At 40.9% G+C, this 20,756-nt stretch overlaps 1 protein-coding gene across 1 annotated transcript in view; it reads right to left on the bottom strand.

Moving 5' to 3' along the window:
• STK32A (serine/threonine kinase 32A) overlaps positions 1–20,756 on the bottom strand; it is a gene marked incomplete at both ends in the record, with an annotated part of 106,709 nt that overhangs the window by 1,819 nt on the left and 84,134 nt on the right. Inside the window, 4 exons of the mRNA XM_080920277.1 lie at positions 1,262–1,387; positions 3,433–3,549; positions 9,169–9,266; positions 17,123–17,212. Coding sequence (XP_080776403.1) covers positions 1,262–1,387; positions 3,433–3,549; positions 9,169–9,266; positions 17,123–17,212 — 431 coding nt within the window. The remainder of the gene's footprint in view (positions 1–1,261; positions 1,388–3,432; positions 3,550–9,168; positions 9,267–17,122; positions 17,213–20,756) is intronic.

Below are 20,756 nucleotides of genomic sequence, written 5' to 3'. Positions count from 1 at the left end.
CCCGGGCTCTCTCTGAGGATTTATAGCATTTAATGCCAGCATTATCTCTTACGTTCCTTGACTGTATAGTTTAGTTATTTTGACAGATGTCTAACTATCCCTGAGTGAGTCATGAAGCAGGCCATATTAGAACAGTGTTTCTAAGGTTGGGAAATCTGGGTTTCTCAGTGTAATCACGGCCATTGCTTCATCACCTTCTAAGCTCAACAACCAGATTTCAATGTCAGGATTTATGAATGTGAGGCCAAGAATTTGCTGCTTGGGAAATTCTCCAAATGAGTCAGATTCATAGAGAAACCCAAGGTCTATAAGGTGGAGCTTCTCATGGGAAGTCAGGAGAAGCTAAAAGAAGGAAGGTGGTATCTGTAGCAGGTGGTACCCAGGGTCCCCCACAGTCATGCATCACCCCTGCATCCAATTCCAAACCTCACCTCACTTTGCGGTTACTCACTGAAGTAGACACTGTCACACTTGAATGTTACCACACTGTTCTTCCTTTCACTGAGCTTTCACCTGACACCAACTGGGTACCTAATCCACCTGGTCACTGAAACAACCATGTGCCCATGTCCACAGAACAAGTGGCTCACTTGGATTTGAACAGAAACCCCAGGTTTCTTTCTACAAGCTTCTGCAGAAGCACATCATTCTTGCCAGTGTTCCTATATCTGGCAGTATAATTTGAGTACCAGGGAAAGAAGAGAAAGGAGCTTCAGTAGGGCTCCAGCCCAGTTTATCCAGAAGTATGCCATGTGATACAGTATCCCTTGTTTGGGAACTCAACCAATGGAAACTATTTCTCTGTAACTATTAGTCCTTCTTTATTTATTAATATTATTTTACCATTAGTTCTAAAAGCTACAGATATAAATGAAACTACAGTAAAATATAACTAACAAAACAAGAGGAATGATCCTTCCTATTAGCCAGCTCACAGATCTCAATGGACAAGAAACATTATCTCTGCAAGAAGAAAAACAATTCCTTTCAATGAGCATATTTCTGGAAATGACTATTAGGAAGACTAGGACCACTTACAGAACAATGTATGGTTAAAGCCTAGAAGCCCAGATGTTGAATCATGTGACTTTTGGTGTTCAACTTACCAGATGTATGCCTCCATTTTCTCCTTTGTAAAGTTAGTGTCAGGGTGTTTTAATGTTAATGGTGTGATCATCAAGTGTGACTCTGGGTGGACTTTGCACACAGAGCAATGTGGACAGAGTGTGGGAACTATTTAGGCTTGTTAAACTTGACTCACGGTTGGGACGAAACCTGGAATGAGCCTCTTCTGCAGGACTGCGTCCCAATTCATGTCACTCATGTAAGGGAAATTCTGAATGTCAGTCAAGTGAGAAAAGCGTTGGTCCGGGTTAGGTTCAAGCAACTGCCAATGAAATACAAGCACTTTTATTACTAGGAAGGTCAGACAGGTGGAGCAAGAAAAAAATCCCCACTAAGTGTTCTAAACTGAGTATCGGATGGGAGTCCCTTCTAGAAGAAATTGAGCCAGTGCTTTGCCAAGCCAAGCCAGCGATGCTTTCTTCTACCCACATGCAAATCAGGCAGAGAATGTATGGTTTGCAATAGCATTAAAAGTCAGGCCTGCAATGTGATGAATACAAATGTACCAGGAATTAAAAAGAACGTCCTTCCCTGACTCCCAACTGCGACTGCGCAAAGCTGCTTTCTAAACCTCCACGTACCAAGCTCAAATCATGAAGAAACTGTTTGAAGTGAGCATTACTTTGCAGATCCAAGATCTGAAGCTCTGTTTTTTTCTTTTTCCTTTTTAAAATTAGATACTTTGTATTTACATTTGAGATGTTATCCCTTCACCCCGCCCTGCTCCCATCTCCCCTCCCCCAAGCTCTGTGTTTTCAAATGACATAAAATGGCCAGTAATTCTTTTTTCTTTCTATTTTATCCTTCCATTTATGACCGGCTCAAGCCAACATGTGATCTCACTGTTCTTAACTCACAAGCAGCTGCAGACCATGTACAACACACGATTTCAGTTTAACAGCAGCCAAGCCAGCACATTCCCTACCCAAGGAGTTACATCCATTGACCACATGACAATGTAGCATTGACAGAGCATCGTTAAATCCCCATCTGTTTCAAAGCGCTTTCCTGGATTTCTGTACTTACAATGTGTTTCGGTAAATACTAAAAAGCTCTGTTGTTAACGGCACTGCGGTCTCCGTAGACCTGCTCTAATGCGGAACCAAGCACACCTGGACTCTATCACAGGACCCACAAGCCACCCTCTTTACTGGGCTTCCTTTCCAGGTGCTTCACTCCACCCTCTCTGCTGCTTCTGTCCCCGGTGGCCTATGACCTCCCCAGTGTGTTGCATTCACACACTGTCCTATTCCGCCCAGTACAAACATGACTCACATCCAACAGGTTTATATGTTAAATTCTCAATCCACAAACCTTCTACACAATAAGCTTACAATCAATGGACAAAGACATAAACTGCCCACCTATATGAGATAAATCAGACTCATGGAAACCCTTAGAAATAATCATAACAGCCTCATCAAGCTAGAGATGTGCCGAGAGGAACATACACGTCGGCTTCCATTTCTTCCTCTGTCAATCTCTACCTACGCCCTCCTCTTCCGCTTTCCTAGACCTTTCCCCACCTACCTCTCTACTGTCCAATCATGTAGTGCCTTAACACAAACCTACAACAATGAGATTGTACAAAGTAGTGTACGGACCACCGTCATCGAATATCACTAAGTTGTGCTGATCTCTGGGAAGGTGCTAGAAGAACTGAAGGCAGGATGCAGTGGGTATCCAAGAGGAGACAGTAGCATGTGTGAAGGCTTCATGGTTATGTGAAAGTGAGGAATGGGATGAGAAGGCAAAACAAAGCCAAATGAGCAGATGGGTGACCAAGATTCACAAGGCTCGAAGGGCAGATTGTAACTGTTATAATGCACAATTTAGTTTGACCTTTGTTCAAAGGGCCAATGAGAAGATGCGGACACATGGGAAAGAGAGGTGAGAGGAGAGGCATGTAACAAACCAGAGGAGGTGTGATGGCAGCTGGGCCAGAGAGACAGGCAGGGGGATGACGAGCAGTGACGATGGCAGTGGTTCTTGAAAGTGTGAACTTAGGACCCGGTGACGGACTAGATACAGAAACCATAAACAAATCCTGGTCTCTGGCTTGCATAAGTGGGTGAAGGGACCAGTCATTGTCAGAGACCACTGGCAAAAGCCCAAGAAATATAACAACATTAAGAATTACTATCTGGACACAATGAGTTTGAAAAGACCTTGAAACATCCAAAGAGATTTTTTTTTAGGCTGAGTTAAGAAAGCCATGTATTTATTTGAGTTTGAGTGTGTGTGTGTGTGGGGGGGGGGTCATTGGTTTCTCTGGACTTCCTCCTAGCATACTTTCTTCAGTCTCACCTTTTTAAGAAGGGATACCATCTCTTGTGACCAGGCAGAAGGGTAAGTTACAATTGCTGTCTCAAACATGTTCATAATTTCCTTGCTGGAAGTACTGGAGCGGATGTGATATGGTCTCTTAAGAGAGAAAAACAAAAAGCCTTCATTTTTACAGGTCAGAGGGGAAAAATTGCAGCCATTTACAAGGTGAACTTTGAAACAACAAAACCCCAACAAGAACTGCTTCAAGCTGATTGACAGGGAGTCATATGGAGTGCCACAGAAATTTAAAGAAATGTCTTGGACCTATAGTTTTTCATCAAAATATCCTAAGTTTTAAAAACTTGCTATTTTACAGATCCAAACAAAATATTTCAGTGGATTGAGCCAGTTTCTGACGTACTTATTTCAAACTGTTTTGTATAGAATTTTTAGGTATGTCTACATAAAGAGCAAATAATGAATAGAACTTTAAATAATTAAATAAAGTTATTTACAAATTACACATTTACAAATTCTACAAGTTACAAAATTACAGATCCATAATTTTCCCATAGTGTCCTTGTAATTTGTCTGAAATACAATGGAAGCTAGGCGTTGTGCCGTGTGCTCGTAATCCAGCACTCCGAAGGTGGAGGAAGGAAGATCCGGAATTCAACACTGGCCTCGGCTACATCACAAGTTCAAATGCAGCTTGGGATACCCAAGGGTGCTGCTTTAAACAAAACAAGCAAACAAACACCAAAAAGCTAAAAACACAAACCAAAACAAAACCACATAAGAACTAAAAACATAATGAGAAACTTAAGGATAGAAAGTTGCTCAGTAAATATCAGCTCCAGTGTCTAATACTCTGATCCAATAAAGTATGTTGTGGAGAATTTTAAACAACAACAACAAAGCTTTTTAGAATAAGCAGGGTCATCTATGACTGCCAAGGACCAGCCTTGGCTTAGAGAGGGGTTCTGAGAGAAGGGTTATCTGGGAAACAAAAACAAAGTCAAATCAAATCATGGGTCTAACCTGACATTATTTTTTCTTTTAATTTTTACTATTTAAAAAGAATCAGTTAGCTCATCTCCTACAAATCATAAGCCCTTTTATTTTACATATCAATTCAGCCATCAGCTCCAGGTTTTCTTTTGATTATCCTATGAATCAGCATCCTGTGACCCCAGCCCCTTAATTCTTTGCTAATACCAAAAAACAGCAAGCACACACTTTTTTCTTTCTTTTTTCTTTTTTAACATTGCAAAGGAACTTAGAGATCTGCCTGCCTCAGTTCAGCACAGATGCTAAAGGAACCAGACAGGACCCCATCCTGAAATTAGCATTTCTAACACACCTGGGCCTAACCTTTCTCTCTTCCAGGCCAATTCTGAACTCAGGACTCTGTCTGCTTTTGAAAGCATTAACAAATTCAGCTGGGTGGGGTCACCACTCTTAAATCTCTTTATCTCCTTGCTTTCTGTCTTTGTGATAAGTTGGCTCACAGCACAGCTGCTTTCATTCCTTTTGATTCTCTAAGCCTCTCATATAATTTAGATTGCTTCCTTATTTTTTGAGATAGTAGACAGTCTTTAACACACACTTTTAGAGTTCTTTCCCACAACCTTAAGGGCTGCCCTGAAGGTCCCAGTCCTTGTTTACCAGGATGCTAAGACATTAGCGACACCTTTGCCCCCCAGACTCCTGCTGTCTCTCCTTAGCACGGAGTTATTAAAATTACTTTGTTTGAAGGACATTCCTTGTAGGAGAAACATAAAATATGCACATTATTATACAAATAAGCCTTAAGCCCACAGCACCTGTCAACAATTGTTGACATTACTGTTGGCCCTGTCACAGGGTCAGAAACCATGTCATTCTGTCCCTACCAAGGCCCTTGGGAACCCCACATATGATTTTAGTTTGAATTAAAAAATAAAGTAATAATTAAAAGCCAAATGAAATACATATAAGAATCTCATTTGGAAACTTGTTACTTTCTATCCAACTCCAAAAATTAAAAAAAAAAAAAATGTGTATATGTGTTTTGTTGTTGTATTTGTTTGGCCTTTTGTTTTGTTTTGTTTTATAAAAGAACAAGTTAGTGATGATGGTACATCTGTCCACTGGAGGGCAGTCACTATAAACAGTAATTTCTCTGCTGGGCTTTCCTGTGTTCTAGGGAAGCTATAATCCACTTAAAGCCAAAGTGGACTCTACATGCTCAGGCACAGAACTTCCACATTAGATTAATCACAGGACAGTTAATGTGTGTGCACACATTTATCACATGACTGCCCTTTTCCAGATGTTTAAGTAATCGATGATGGATGAAGTAAATTGGAGGAAGGGCAAGTGTTTGTTTTTCCCCCAGAGTCAATTAAAAGGTTTTATAAATGTAATCCTGTGCAGGAGCTCTGAGCTCAGAAAGATTTGGATGCTAAACCAGCTCATTAATTTTCTGACCTTCAGTTGCTACATGTGCGACATGAAGCTCGTTAGTTGATCAGCCCCATGAACCACTGCAAAAAGGTTGCTGGCAAAACAAGTGGAGATTATCCAGGGAGAGTTCTCTATGGCGTGGCTTGTGGCTAGTTGAGCACATGATGATGTATATCAAAGAACCTTAAAAATGTGGGGCCAGTCAAGAGGGAGAATTTGCCAAGAATGGGGGTGTGGAAGGGTAAAGTGAGAGAAGGGAGTGAGTGGCACCTGGTGATGCTGTTGCAAGGACAGGTTGAAATGGTGAGAATTTGGCACAAGCCTGCCATCCCACAATCAGGAAGCAGAGACAGGAGGAAGATGAGCTCGAGGCTATCCTGGGCTGTCTCCCTAAGACAAAACAAAGAACCACAGTATAGCTGCAGGACCACGTGACGTCAATAGAGAATGGTAGGGCGGGAGTGGCTGGCTTTGCCTTCCAGAGACTGAGGTGATGCACAGGTTAATGTTTAAGGTCAGAGCAGCCAGAGTGCATCTAAAGTCAGAGGACTGGTCAGGCACAGTTTCCTTAGTGCATCCTCTGTAGTTTACCTACCTTGATACGTGTAACTAAATGTTGCCGTTTCCTTTTCTTCTGATCAACTGTGTTTTGCAACAGAAGCCTGTACCATCTTTTAGTGATTCTTTCCTACAATGTGTCAAAACTGATGTATTGATCCTCCACAGATTTAATGTTGTGAGTTAATATTGATCAAAAGTTACAGTGGATAATATTAGACTATGTAAAAGGTATTTCCCATTTTTAATAAATCAATAATTTGATCACATGGGATAGAAAACAAAAATTGATATGCCTGGAAATATTTGTAAGGTTATGTATTTATAAAATGGATTTAATTAAGAAATAAAATACACTGAGGTGTTATCCTATAGAAAGTTATGTATTTGTGTAAATATAATATACCATATATATTATTATATATAATTAATATAAGTACATATATTTTGGACAATTTATTAGTATTTTCTCAATGGGAAGTTAAGGCATTACTTATGTTTTGAAATTTCTAAATATATCTATGAAGACGCCTTATCCTTATGAAAATAGAAAGAATTGGGGGAGTGAGTACAATAAACTCCAGGGATTTTTTTTTTGTTTTGTTTTGTTTTGTCTATTTGCTGGTGCAGATTTTATTTTTGTTTAACTTTTAATTTTCAAACTCTTCCAAGTTACATAACTCCTCCCCTCCCTTTCACCCTCCAAGCCCACCCATATACACCCCACTGCCAGCATAATCCATAAATACTTATACCTACAGCTAAGTACAGTTCTCTCATCCCTTATTAAGACCATTTTTCTTTGCAAGAGATGGAGCCCATTACAGAAAAAGTCCCAACTGATATATCGACAACACAGCTTCTGTACCTAAGGACCAGGGATTATTATGCAAGAAGTATGGCTCCTCCTGGCTACTTATAGTAAAGTTCAAAAGAAGAGAGATGAATTACAGTCGAAAATTATTGAGCAACAAAGAAGCAGAAACTGAAAAGTTGCAAGTTTGGATTCTATTCATAACATAAAATAATGCAAAGAAGACAAAAAAAAACAACTAAAGAAAAACACAAGAGAAGAAAAAAATTAGAATGGACAAAGTACAAGCTCACAGAGATGTCTTTGAAAAGAATGTGAAAGATAAGGCTGGACAACCAATTGATGAGGAAATGCTGCATGTGAGCCATGGGTTTTACAGGAAAAGTGAGAGATGAGGGTGGGATTTGCCAGCAGAGCCTGTTTGAGTGAAAGGCTACAGTGGGCTGGAATGAAGAAAAGGTCTCACAGTTGAACATTTTCTGCTCTATCTTTATGGCCAAAAGAACTGGACAGACTTTGTTGTTTTGAACTTGGCACCCCTTGCTGCTTTCTCATTTGTTTCCTCTTGGGTGGGACCTTCTAACCTAGGTCTGGACTCATCATTTGGAAGCACATGATTTGTCTGGCTTTACAGAATGGGATTTCTGTCTCAGGATGAATCATGGCCTGAGTCCCATCCATACTGACTTGGGAGGCTATTCAGATGACTCTTAAGACACTGAAGATGATGTTAGAAGGAGGAAATGTTATTGCTGCTGGAAAATATTGAGTATTTTGTAAGACCAAGAGAGAAAACCCATGGTCTGAAGGTGTCCCTCACTCAGAGTCCTGTGTTGGAGCGCTATAGCTCAGTGAGACAGGAACTGTGGCAGACAGTTTGAGACAGATTGCCTCCTAGGAGTCCATTCTGACCAATTAAGAAGAATAGATAATCTCCATGTTCCCTTTGCCTTCATGCCCTCTCTCCCTCTTCTCCTTCTTCCCGCTCTACTCCCCGCCCCTTTCTTTCTCTGTCTAGTGGGGAAACAAGGACCCAACATTTCTGACTCTGACTTGGCCTCTTCAGCCATGAGAAAATAAATATTTTCAGTTACCCAGTGCACAGTATGGTATTTTGTTAGGCTGGGCTAAGATAAAACCTCAGGTTGGGGGAAGGGGTGGTATCTGAATTCTGTATTAGTTCGTAAAATTTGTATAAAATATAATTTTATTATATTTTATTGATATTCTATTTTCCTAGAGAAGTGGTTCTTGCTTGAGAAACGTTTTCATTGACAAAGACACAATTTCAGTTTCCAAAGAACTCATACACAGCAGCTACCTAAGACAAGAGACCATCAAGATAAAGTACAAATTGTCTGGTGCTTATAATTCACACTTATTTGAAGACCTGTATCCAAATTGGAGCTCCATCCAGTGACTGCAAAATGATGTTCTTTAAACATACGTGTTTATTTACCCAAGATAGTGAGGTATATTGATTTCCCTTCACCAGGAGTTTTTTATATCCATATTATTAACTTACCTGTATAATTAATATTAAGTGTCAGACTTGGTGACACATATGGATTAACTTGTGCAGAGATCTCAAGGGGGGGGGTATTATGAACACCAGACAGTGTTCTGACTTCAAACACACTGCTTGGTTTTAGCAAACAATGCATTCTTTCATTCTGAATAGAACCCAAAGTGGCTGGAGAGATGGCTTAGTCATTAAAAGCGCTTGCGGTGCATGTAAAGAGACTAGGTGTGGTTCCCAGTACCTGCATCAGGTGGCTTCTATAACTCCTGTTTCACGAGATCCAATGCCCTCTCCTGGCCTCTATGGGTACTGCATGCATTCATGGGGGGGGGTACATGCATACTTAGAGCACGCACACATACACACAAAAAAGCAGATTTTTAAAACATTTTCTCTAGAAGAATAAGGGCTAAGAGGGTGTGGTCTACTGTACCCGGCCTCTCAGCAGTTCGTAAGCCGTCACCCCCAGGGACCACCAGTCAACAGCAAAGGAGTAGCCTGCTTCCTTCCTAGAGCTGAACATCTCCGGTGCTGCAAGACACAGAAAAGGTCAGTTCCTCTCCCCAAGACTTCAATCAATCAATTTTCCCAACGCATTCCTCCAAAGGGGAAGGAGCAGTCTGAAAGGTGCAAACACTTCCTGATGTTTATTACCCTTTGGTAGATTGTGCACAGCAGGCAACATTTTCAATTTTTTTTTTTTTTTTTTTTTTTTAGCTCTTTCAGCAGGCTTATTCATCAGCTAACATAAACAGTAACAGGCAGGCCTTAATGGACAAATTTGTCTTTTATTTAGATTGTGAACCTCTTGGGCCTCAAACGAGCCGCTAACTCTGAAACAAAGAGAACTGAGGGGGACTCACTGTCTTCATCTGGGAGGTTGACACTAAAGGCATTGAATATATATAACAATCTCAAACAGTGTTCACATTGGTACAAAACACATGGTAGCCTAGCTGTCCGTCTCAGAAACACCTGGGAGCATCGAAGGGGACGAATGTCGCTTCCTGTTGTATGTGAAGGCAGGAGGAAAAGGAGCAAGGGCACCACAGGAAGTGTGACACTTTGAACATCCATGGGCTATCTATTTATACTTTGTCGGTCTAGCCTCTGAGGTGACAGTCACCATCAACTGAACATGCAGAGTTGACCCCTCAGATCTTCTTTAAGCGCTTCGCCATACCTTTCTAAGAAAACTTCTTAAGTCCTAAATGTTAGAACAAGAGAATCAAAGGCCGAGCAAGGACGGGTCTGGGGCTGTTGCTCACTGCTGCACACGCACTGTCTAGTACAAAGCCTGACCCTCAGAGTCAGTAGACAGAAGTTTATTACACAGATGAATGGCCACTGAAGCCAGACTTTCAGTCATTATCTCTGCAGCTGTGCTGGGTTCAAATGTTACCTCTACCACCTGCTGTGCCCATGAGCAGATAAGTTGGCACAAGCAAGATCAGAATACAAAAGCAAAGACACAAAAACAAAACCAGAAAACCCTCTTGATCAGTTCAGAAATGAAAGGAATGAATGCACGTCTAAATGTCAACCAAGTGCCTGCCATTTGCAAAATCAAAAAAAAGAAAAAAAATAGTAAGAAAAGAATTGGCCGGGTTTAAAGGTACCCAGGGCTGATGCCGAGCCTTCTGTGGTAAGGTGCTGATGCTGGGCAAAGGAAATCTTGAAGACCTGGGATCTGTATACTCAAGCTTGCTTGCCTGTGCATTTGAATCCTGACTAAATTTCTGTGGACAGCTTTCTGTTAACAGTTGTAGACCGAGGACATCCTTATGCTAAGAACTGACTCTAAGAGCTTTGCACCGGACGACTAAGTAGGTCTCACGTCCTGGTGAATTCATGTTTCACACATCACTGTTCTTTCTTCCAGTCCCAAGTCCTAGCACTACTGGGAGGATAATGGGTCTGACCCTACTCTGCTCTCACTCCCAGTGAGATGCACCCAGACAGAACGGACTGTATCTTTGTGTTCCTTTTTCAGTATTGTATCCCCACTCATCTCCAAGGAGACAGCTGTCCAGCACTGCACTTAGAAGACATCCAGACAATTTGAAGGTATGGCAGGGGAACTGCTCTTAGAAAAATGCCAAACAAAATAAGCATTACTCCACAAAAGTAGCACACTGTGTCAGATCAGGTCATTCTGGGAAGAGATGTGACTATTGTTTCTGTTGTTGTTGATATTTTCCACTGCAAGTGTCTACCTGCTTGTCTCCTATTTCTTCTGTTTTCAAACACAGAGGCATTTGTATATGCATTCCTTTACTAAGCAAATATTCATTGGGTGCTAAGCACTGAGCTCTTAAACTTATGATGAGAGTTTAAGAGCAAAAACCACAACACTCAAAAGTATCATGACACTTTAAGCCCTCAAAGATGCAGAGGGAGATGCTGAAGGGCTTTGTCTGACTCTTTGAGAAGATGCCCTGCTCCTGAGAGAAGCCACACAGAACTGGAACGACACCCCTTTTCCTCCAAATACACTGGGGGGCTTTTGTGTAGAACTGTTTTCTTTTTTTTAAAGAGTCTTTCAACATATGCATTCAGAAAGTATCTGAAACATCAGAGAAATGAGAAAGTATCCAGAAGCCAGCATCCCTGTAACTACCACCCAGGGAGAAGCACAGTCTTGCTTCCACCACTGCACTCTGCCCTGTTCATCTTGCCTGGAACTCACCATCCAGGATTATAATTGAGTAATTGTTTACAATAGTTTATGCATTTCTAAACTGCAGTTTAATTTTGCCTATATTATATATACCTCCCTGGGACCGACCGTAAACTAGTGGGCTGAGGAAGTCGCTAGTTCTGAAGCTATTACAAAAGTTGTTTCAAGCAATGATATTGAACGGAACAGTAACAAAACGAAAGAGGAAAAAGGAAGGGAAACACCCTTGCCTTCTATTAAGTCTCATGCTCGTCTCTGTAGTCACTGGCGTCTTGCTTTTATTGGTTCAGTCTTTGTTTGTGATTTATTCAAATTCCCAGGCTTGGTTACTTTGAATTTAACGCTACAGGAATACATGGTCATTTACACACCTGTCCCATGGTGGAGGGCTATTGGGGTTATTTTCAATTTAGGAGTGTTGCAAACAGTGCTGTTTGACCATCCCTGAGCCAGTATGATCCTGTATCTTTACTGATGTTGTCTGCATGGGGTATGCTGATTATATATGTCATGCACCCAGATAAGGTCAAGCTACTCAAAGGGCTGTGTGCTCACACCAAGACAATGGGACATAGTTCCTTTGGTTCAACAGTCTTTCCCACTTGCACTGGTCTGTTGCAGGTGCTGTCTTATTTCATTGCAAGATAAAGCGAATCTCCGCTGACTACTAATATGATTGTCATAATTTACATATTTAATTGGGTATTTGATCATCGTCATCCGATGTGTTTAGAATCTAAAAATAAAGACATTGAGTTTTTGCCAGGATGTAAGGAAAGACATACACCCCCAATAATTCTTTAATATAATGAAAACAACTCACAAAATTTTACAGAAATGATCCCAAATCTCATTCTTGAGAAAAAAAAGTGCAAATGATGAGTTTTGGGGAAGAAAAAGAAAACAGAAAAAAAATGTATATTCTATATGTTAACATACATTATAAAGATACAATAATTCAGCAGTTGGCTGAAACAGAAGCAGATACTTACACTCAACCATTAGACTGAAGTTGGTGACCCTTATGGTTGAATTAGGGGAAGAAGGATTGAAGAAGCTGAAGGGGAGAGCAACCCCATAGAAAGACCATCAATCTCAACCAACCCAGACCCTAGGGAGCTCCCAGAGACTGAGATACCAACCAGGAGCACACACGGGCCTGGTCCCAGGCTCCTGGCACATATGGAGTAGAGATCTGTCTGGTCTAGACTCAATGGGAGAAGATGTGCTCTACCCCCAAGAGACTTGAGACCCCATGTAAGAGGGAGGCTTGGGATGGGGACCCTATGGGAGACAAGGGGGAAGAGAAAAACTGTGGGAGGGGGAGGGAGGCAATGACTGGAAAGTACATAAAGTAAAATAAAGCTATGGCAATTAATACCAAAAGCCCCAGAGTACCGGTGCTAATATTAAACGTTATTTAAATGATGAATGATTTTTAAATTAGCATGGGAAGGGTGTGATTTTTATGTAGGATGTCTAAATAATTACCCAATAACCTAACACAAATAAAAGTCCTTAGTTAAATACATGTTCAGTGAAAGTAGTGTAGAACTGGTATCAAGTAAAAATAAATACAATAATATCTAAGAGCTTGGAATAAGGGAATCTAAGTAGAAATAATAGCATCCGTAACAGAAACCCCCAAGCAAGCCCATAGGCATACCTGAGAGACAGGGCATGGACTCTATGTACCAGGCCTGGGGCAAAAGTCCTAGCCCTCCACACAAATATGAACAGTTTGATGATATCAACAAGAAATTCAATGTTCATGCAGACAACCCAGCAATCAGCAGACAAAAGCAAGGAGATTGCTTCATGTTCAAAGTCAGAGCTATGTAGAAAGTTCCAGGCCAGCCAGAACAACATGGAGGGACTCTGCCTCAAAACAATGAATTTCAAAACTAACAAATCAAGGAGTCAGGGCACTCCTGTACCAATAAAACAATAACTATCACATGCTAGGATCTAGGATTTAATATTTCCCATGCATAAAGGTGAGAATTATTCCCATAATCACCAAGAAGCACAAGAAAAGGGAAGAAGAATAGGCCCAACAATAACAGTCTGTGAACAGAAAATTTATAAAAGGTAACAGATGGATTTCAATATCACAATGTGTCCCCACACACTTTTACTGATCACTTTTGGAAGATGTGAGGTCCTGATACCAGGGAGGAGTAAAGACATGGGGAAGTTTGTGTGTCAAATTCTTCCAGTGCAAGTAGAAGTCAACGTGAATCTTCTGACAGAGACACTGACATATCCTGCAACCAGGAATGTTTTTCTTGCAAAGTTAGTTTTGGTTAATAAGTAAAAATTGTATATATATTGTACACCATACATTTTGGAATATGAATGCAGAGTGATCTACAGCACATGACAAGAACATTAGTCTATTTACTGACATGGAAAAATGAATAGCATTCGTTGTCAGACAAGACTCAGGCTGTGTGGGCAGAGGGAAGAGGGCATCATTACCAGTAGAGATGTGTTGACTGACTTGAACGGAAGGCATCAGATGGCTTAAACCAGTGGTTCTCAACCTTCCTAATGCTGTGACTCTTTAATACAGTTCCTCAGGTTGTATCTACCCCAACTATAAAACTATTTTCATTGTCATTCCATAACTGTAATTTTGGACTGCAATGAATCATAATGTAAATATCAGATATGAAGGATACCTGATATATGAAGAGGTCATTTCATTCCTAAAGAGGTCTCAACCCACAGGTTGAAAGCCACTGGCTTAGACCATGCTCCTAGCTCCTCGTTGGACCTGCTTCCTAACTGACCAGATTGGGCCACTTCTAAAGTGAGAGGAGCAATCATTATTGCCACACAGAGTAGTTTCTAGAGTCAGCAACCCAAGGCTTGTTACCAGAATGTACACAACTTGCAAGCAAATGTCAGTCATTATAGCTTTAGACTGCCATCCCCCCAAATGTTCCAGGCCAAATGCTTCTAGATTCACATTTAATTTCATGCTCTGCCAATCACTTGCTCTATGGTTATGATTATATCATTTTCTTTCTGGGTTGGATGTTTCAATGTATGAATAAAAATAGTAGCAATATCTACCTCAAAGGATTGTTTTAACGATGCAATAAATATTAAAGACATAACGCATGTGGGACATTTTAAGTGCTCACTCCATGATAGCAATTGCTGTAACGTTTATTTATATTAAGGAGGCTTAGTCTAATCTGGCTTCTAAAAAATGTAAAGATAAATATGTTTGTCCACAGAAAGAGTTTGGTAAATATTACAGTTTCCCATTAAAAAGCGTGAACGTGGCCCAGTGCCCAGCCTTGTGCTTAGACTCTTAATTTACCAGTTTTATTCTATGAAATGCTAGAAATGACAACTGTGAAAAAAATTAAATTATACAGATATATACTTAAAATGACCGGGGAGAGGAGAGAAAGGTGCCCTCCCTTTTCTATCACCATGGAAATCATCCGCAGAAACCTCAGCTGCACACTTTCTGATTTGGCGCCAAGAAAATAGCCTATAATGTGGAAACCCAGGAAACGTGGGGAACAAACTGGACAGACCAGCAGGCCTGGATATTCCCTTTTATCACTAGATTGTCATGGGTTTTAAGAAGAAAAATGGGCTGAATTCTATGTGCCCATTATTTTAGAAATGACAAAAGAGATTTATTCCCCCACTGGTCATTGAAAAGCCATGAAATCTGCAGTCGTACAAATGTTACATAAAATAGGCTCACTTTTATTTTTCCAGAGACAATCTTGTGGTGGCCTTTTCTGTTAGCGTCCCCCTCCCCTGTGTCTCATCACAGGAAGAAAAGAAAATACTGAAAGGGAAAATTAAAGTGGCATTGCTCTCCTCCACTTTTCGAGTTCAGCCATTTTCCCGTGTTAGTCTCTGAGCACATCTAGCTTGTTCCATTCATCCTACCCTCACAGAACCCCTTCCATTTCAGCAGTCTGGTAATCTTAACTAATTAAGAGAGATGCAAAAGTAGAAAGTGGATTTTCATCTTTGGTCATTGGCTAGCAACCCTGCGTTGTTTAATGTCTTGCTTTATCTGGTTGGTATCCCACCCCCACCCCACTTATGGAGCATTATGACCTAATACATCTTGATCCCTTTGATTATTATAATGTTTCAAATATTTTAAAGCCAGTATGGTCGATTTTGAAAAGTGGTCTCTGAGAACTCATACGCCCACCTGCCCAGGCTGGATATTTTTTACACCTCAGTGTAGAGATGCAGAACTGGGCTGGATCTTACACATCTCTATCTCTTGTTTCCTAGTAAGTACTGCTTAGGGTTTGACATGTAAAAGAGATCATGGAATCCTCCCGAAAGTATGAAGAGTCTGTCCCAAGGTTAGCAGAGCTTGTCAATTTAGTTTGCACAGTAGTCACCTAATGACTTTCTAAGTCTGATGATTTCAGGGGACTCACCCTGAGAAAGTCCAGTGCAGTTAGCCTGTACTGTGACTGTTGATATCTCCAGTAAGCCATACAGAAACTCCCTTTGAAACTCCAATCCCACAGTGTGTGCACCTCGTGAACCTAGACCACAGGCTCAACCTAGTTCCACCAAATACAGTCAATTTTCCATCTCCACTGCTAAAACTTGACTCCACAGTCGACAAACCCTCAGGAACAACTAGGGTCTGTTAACTCAGGAATCAGCTCGCCCAGCATACAAACACCTAATCCAAGTTTGAATCTTAGGATCCTGTTATTACTGCCAACCCAATAATTGACAGATAATTAGGAGTATTAAGTCACATCTTTGGTAATAATATGGGAAAGGGATGTACTCCATGACTGTAAAAAGCACATGCCACCTGATAAATAGTTCTCTATATTTTCCAGAGTGGAGACAGGGTACAGCAAGTTCTACTGACATAACGTCTCTCTGCAGACAAAACACACTAACACTTGACGTTGGAATTTGTTGCTACAATTAAATGTAGATTTTATGGGTTATTTGACTCCTGTCCCTACATTGTTAATCACCCCTTTGTGAGTTCTTAATCATCAAGGGGTGGGGGGGGAAACAGTTCCACAAATCACTGTAAATAAAGGCATGAATATAACAGAACAATCCTCAGGCACAATATTTACCTCTTAAAAAAAAAAACTAATTGATGAGATTGTTATGAAAATGAAACTGAAGCTAATCCCATAACTGGGAAGGTGGCTTGAAAACCTTACTGCATTGTGCATGTGTCCAGTGTTATTCTAAAAAACACTGGTGGTATTAATTTTATTATTTGTTTTGACTCTACGTATTTCTGATTCTTTCTGTTTGATTTGTTTTATTGGCACACACGCTGCACGAAGTACCGACATTATAGGCATTATGGAAGCTGCTTGTTGATGGGTCACTGTCATCTCACAGCCCTTCCACATACACAGGTGATTAGTCACTGGCTAAATGCATTTTTTTCTCTCAAGAACAGATGCACAAGGTCATATAATAGCATTTGCAGAATGGGACTGAAGTCCCAGTTGAATCAAGATCGTCCTGTGTAGCTTGGTAACGCAGAAGGCTCAGCCTGACTTCAGACCCATGAAATCAATAGTTCCCAAATAAAGCCAACCAGAAAGGAGGTTGTCAGCTCCAGGTCTAAGTCCTTATGAATGGTAGGTATCTAGAAGAATCAGAAACACAAGATCTGTTCTTACAAACAGAGAACACTTGTGAAGCTGCTTGTACTCACCCATGTAAGGCTTGGTGCCAGCTACAGTGGTGATCCGAGTCTCCTTGGGCAGCATAGCAGCAATGTTGAAGTCTGTGATGTGTACGTGCCCTGGGGGAGAGGAAGACCGGAAGAATGTTAAAACCCTTCAACCAAGAAGAACAGCCATACGTCTAATTGAAAAGATCTGGGTGTTTAGCCTGTTAGTTCTGGTATGCTAGCTTCAACTGAGTACAGGCAATAAAACCTCCTTTATTCCAGCCTCAAGACCAATGAAGTCTTAAACCAGCAGGCCTGCAGCAGTCAGAACATGATATGCAGTCATTAGTCTCTGATTATAAGCTTGTAGTTTATTAACCTTAGACTATTTGAAATTTGGTAGATGGGCTCATGCTCCATGAGCTCTTCTGTGTACTACTGCGTCCTGGCACTGGTCTAGACTGTTTATCCTGTGCATACCATACAATGCCTACCATGCAATGCATGACAATTCTCATGGTCTCTCATGAAATATGTTTAAAAATACGAGGAAAACTATTATATTCTAGGCATGGATCTACATTTTTCTGTTGTTGCTGCTGTTCTTGTTTTGTTTTGTTTTGTTTTGTTTTTTTTTTTTTTTTAAGACACCATTACATGGAGGAGCCAAACAGGGAAGATTGCATTCAGTGACCTCTAACAAATGAATTCTATCAAAAGACAACAGGCAACATCAGTGTTTTATTAAGAGGATTGGGGTCTAGGAGACATGGTCTATGTACAGACCTCTGTCCCTCCCTGATAGGTAGTAGACATTAAGTCCTTTTTTTACATCGAGCCTAACATTTCCTACATTAAAAAAAAAAAAAAAACAAAGAGAGTTGAGAGAAGAATTGAAGGAACCCAAAAAAAAAAATCAAGGACACCACAAGAAGACCTACAGAGACAACTAACCTGGGCCCATGGGTGCTCACAGAGACTGAACCACCAAAGAGCATGTGCAGGCTGGACCTAGGTCACTGATATTTGTAGCAGATGTGCAGCTTGGTCTTCATGTGTGTCCCCTAACAATTGGAATAGGGACTTTCTCTGACTCCATTGACTAGCTTTGGATCCCTTTCTCCTACCTATGCTGACTTTTCGGGCCTTACTGAGAGAGGATGCATTTAGTCCTGATAAGACTTAATATGCCAGGGTGGGTTGGCACCCAGGAGTGGGCCTTCCCTTCTTTATGGAGAGTCTCTAAGGAGAAGGGGCAAGTGAATGGGAGAAGGGGGTATAGGAGGTTGGGATTGGGAAAAGAGAAAGAAGGGGAACTGTGATTAGAATGTAAAATAAATAATCAGATTAATGAAAAAAAAAACAAAAATGGGTAGGTTAGATGATATCTAGGGCCTCTGTAAGTTACGACACAGACACACAGCAATAAAATGAGGATTTTGAGGTTGTAACATACAGCAATAAAATGCATGTGTAGCACTTAATTTTGTAAGAAATGCACCATACATAAATAGTGTGCATCTACTTCTCTATAGTTTATGCTCCAAATATTGGACACTCTTAGAACTCGATGAAAATTAAGTGGGCCTGAAATTGTCATTATCATGAGCTTGCTCTCTGGAGTCACAATGCATGGCATTAAGTCTTGTCTCCACCATTAACCAGCCATGTCACCTCAGACAGGTCAGTTGTACGCTAGTCTTACCACATAAGGTCATAGGAAACTGAAAGCTAGCAGTTCCCTGACAGCCCAGCACTTGTCAGGGTAGAGTTGTTGAAAATCACTATGAGAAACCAAGGTATACTTTCTACAAAACACATATGCCCTTGTCTCACTCTCCTGCAACTACGACTGGGCTGACAGGAAAGCATGGCACCTGCATTGGAAAGAGCAAACCCCAGAAGGATGATCAGGAGCATCCAGACATTGATCCCTTTCCTGAAACCTGAGGATGTAGTCCAGTCTCTGTTCAGAGGTTACCTAGACTCGTGTTGAAGAGGAATGTGAAGGATGCTTTGGATACACCCAGTTCCTGGAGCCTGTTCTTGAATGAGAAGCATCAGTACCACTCAGGAACTTGGAAGGAGTGCAAAACTCTGAGCCTCTCCTAATTTATGAATCAGAAACACTAAGGTCCATGTCCCAGCACTTAAGTATACTCTTTAGATGACCATGATACCAGTGGGAGTTTGACATCACTGCTTAGAAAGGAGACCTGGCTCTGTGGAATAGTGAGGCCATTTCAGGCAAAAAAACAAACAAAACCAAACACACAAAGAAAAAAATACCCATCATCACTGGTCATCACTGATAATTTTCTGGACAATTTGGCTGATTTACTGCTGACTGTATTCCCATTAACATTTTCATGATTCCTTCAGGGTTCAAGATGCTGCCCCAGTTTGTCCCAGTGAAGTGGTCCCTGTTGTCTAGGTAACCTAGCGTGTGGCAAAGTTCCTAGGATCCAGAATTGACAGAATAAGAGTTAAGATCTAGAGGCTACTTTAGAATCAAGATTTTGCCCTAGTGAAATTTTGGTTCAGATTCTGGATCTCCCAACATGCTTTGTGTTCTGTCACAAGCCCAGAGAAGTTTTTATTAACTCAGACTAGTTCACCCTGTGGGAAATGAGAAAGAACAGAAAAGAATTATCTGAGGCCTAGGATTTATGGGAGTTCTAGCCGATCGCCATTAACAACTTTCCGGTCCTATCCATGAGGCTGAGCCTCCGTTCTCATGGTTGCTGCTAGGTTCTCTCCTGTGCTGGGAGGGTGACATCCAAGGGTGGGCTCACTCTGATGGGACTGAAGGAATAAAGATGTTCCTTGAGATTGTATGCCTTCTTCCACAATCTAGGCCTCCAAGTAACTCGTGGAAGAAAGCTTCTTAAGACCAGGACTATAGAGATACTAGAGTTATTAAGTCTTTGCCATGGGGCTGACCTGGGCACTGTAAGTTGTTTGGTATAAGGTCTCTGGTAAAAGACTAAGGATTTCCTGATCTAGATACCTGGGGGAGGGTTCCACCTTGGCCGGCTTAATGATCTCAACTCATTTTATAGGGCTGCTGAGTTCAGCTACCATGGTTGTCATTAGCTATATTCTTCCTCACTCTGGCTCTGCTTAGTCTGAGGCACTTTCCACCAACACATTTCTCTAGGACATCATAGTTAACGAGCCGATTGTGGCCATAACTATTAAAATGCTCCCATTTACAGGTGTTTACAATATATCCAATACATGCTTCCTATGATGTTCTCAACATTAGCTAAGACATGGCCGTCATTATCTGGGGTCACATGTATCAACTTACATCTTCAATGGGACGTCTTAATTTTTCAGCACTTGTTGGACTCCACATGGAAGAAGTTGATAAAACAGAAAGCTCTTTTCTTTTTCATGCTCAAGACTAAACTGATACCACCCTCTTTTGTGACTACAGATGATATTTAGACACTAAATTGAGGCTAATCTTATAATGACTAGAGCCTTTGATATGCCAGGTAGGCATTATTATTCCTATGGATATAGCATGTGTTTCCTGAATAACACCACATTTCTGGACATTATGGAAGTGATAGAATTGGATTAGCCACTTTAACTGACAGGGAATTAAAAAAAATATGTTTCAGGACAGTGAGCAGTGATTCATCCAAGACCTGTTGCCATATTGGTT

This window comes from Micromys minutus, assembly GCF_963924665.1.
Source record: "Micromys minutus genome assembly, chromosome: 8".
Classification (NCBI taxonomy): domain Eukaryota; kingdom Metazoa; phylum Chordata; class Mammalia; order Rodentia; family Muridae; genus Micromys; species Micromys minutus.
The sequence above is the reverse complement of the archived record's forward strand: the minus strand, read 5'-3'. Positions and strand labels throughout refer to the sequence as shown.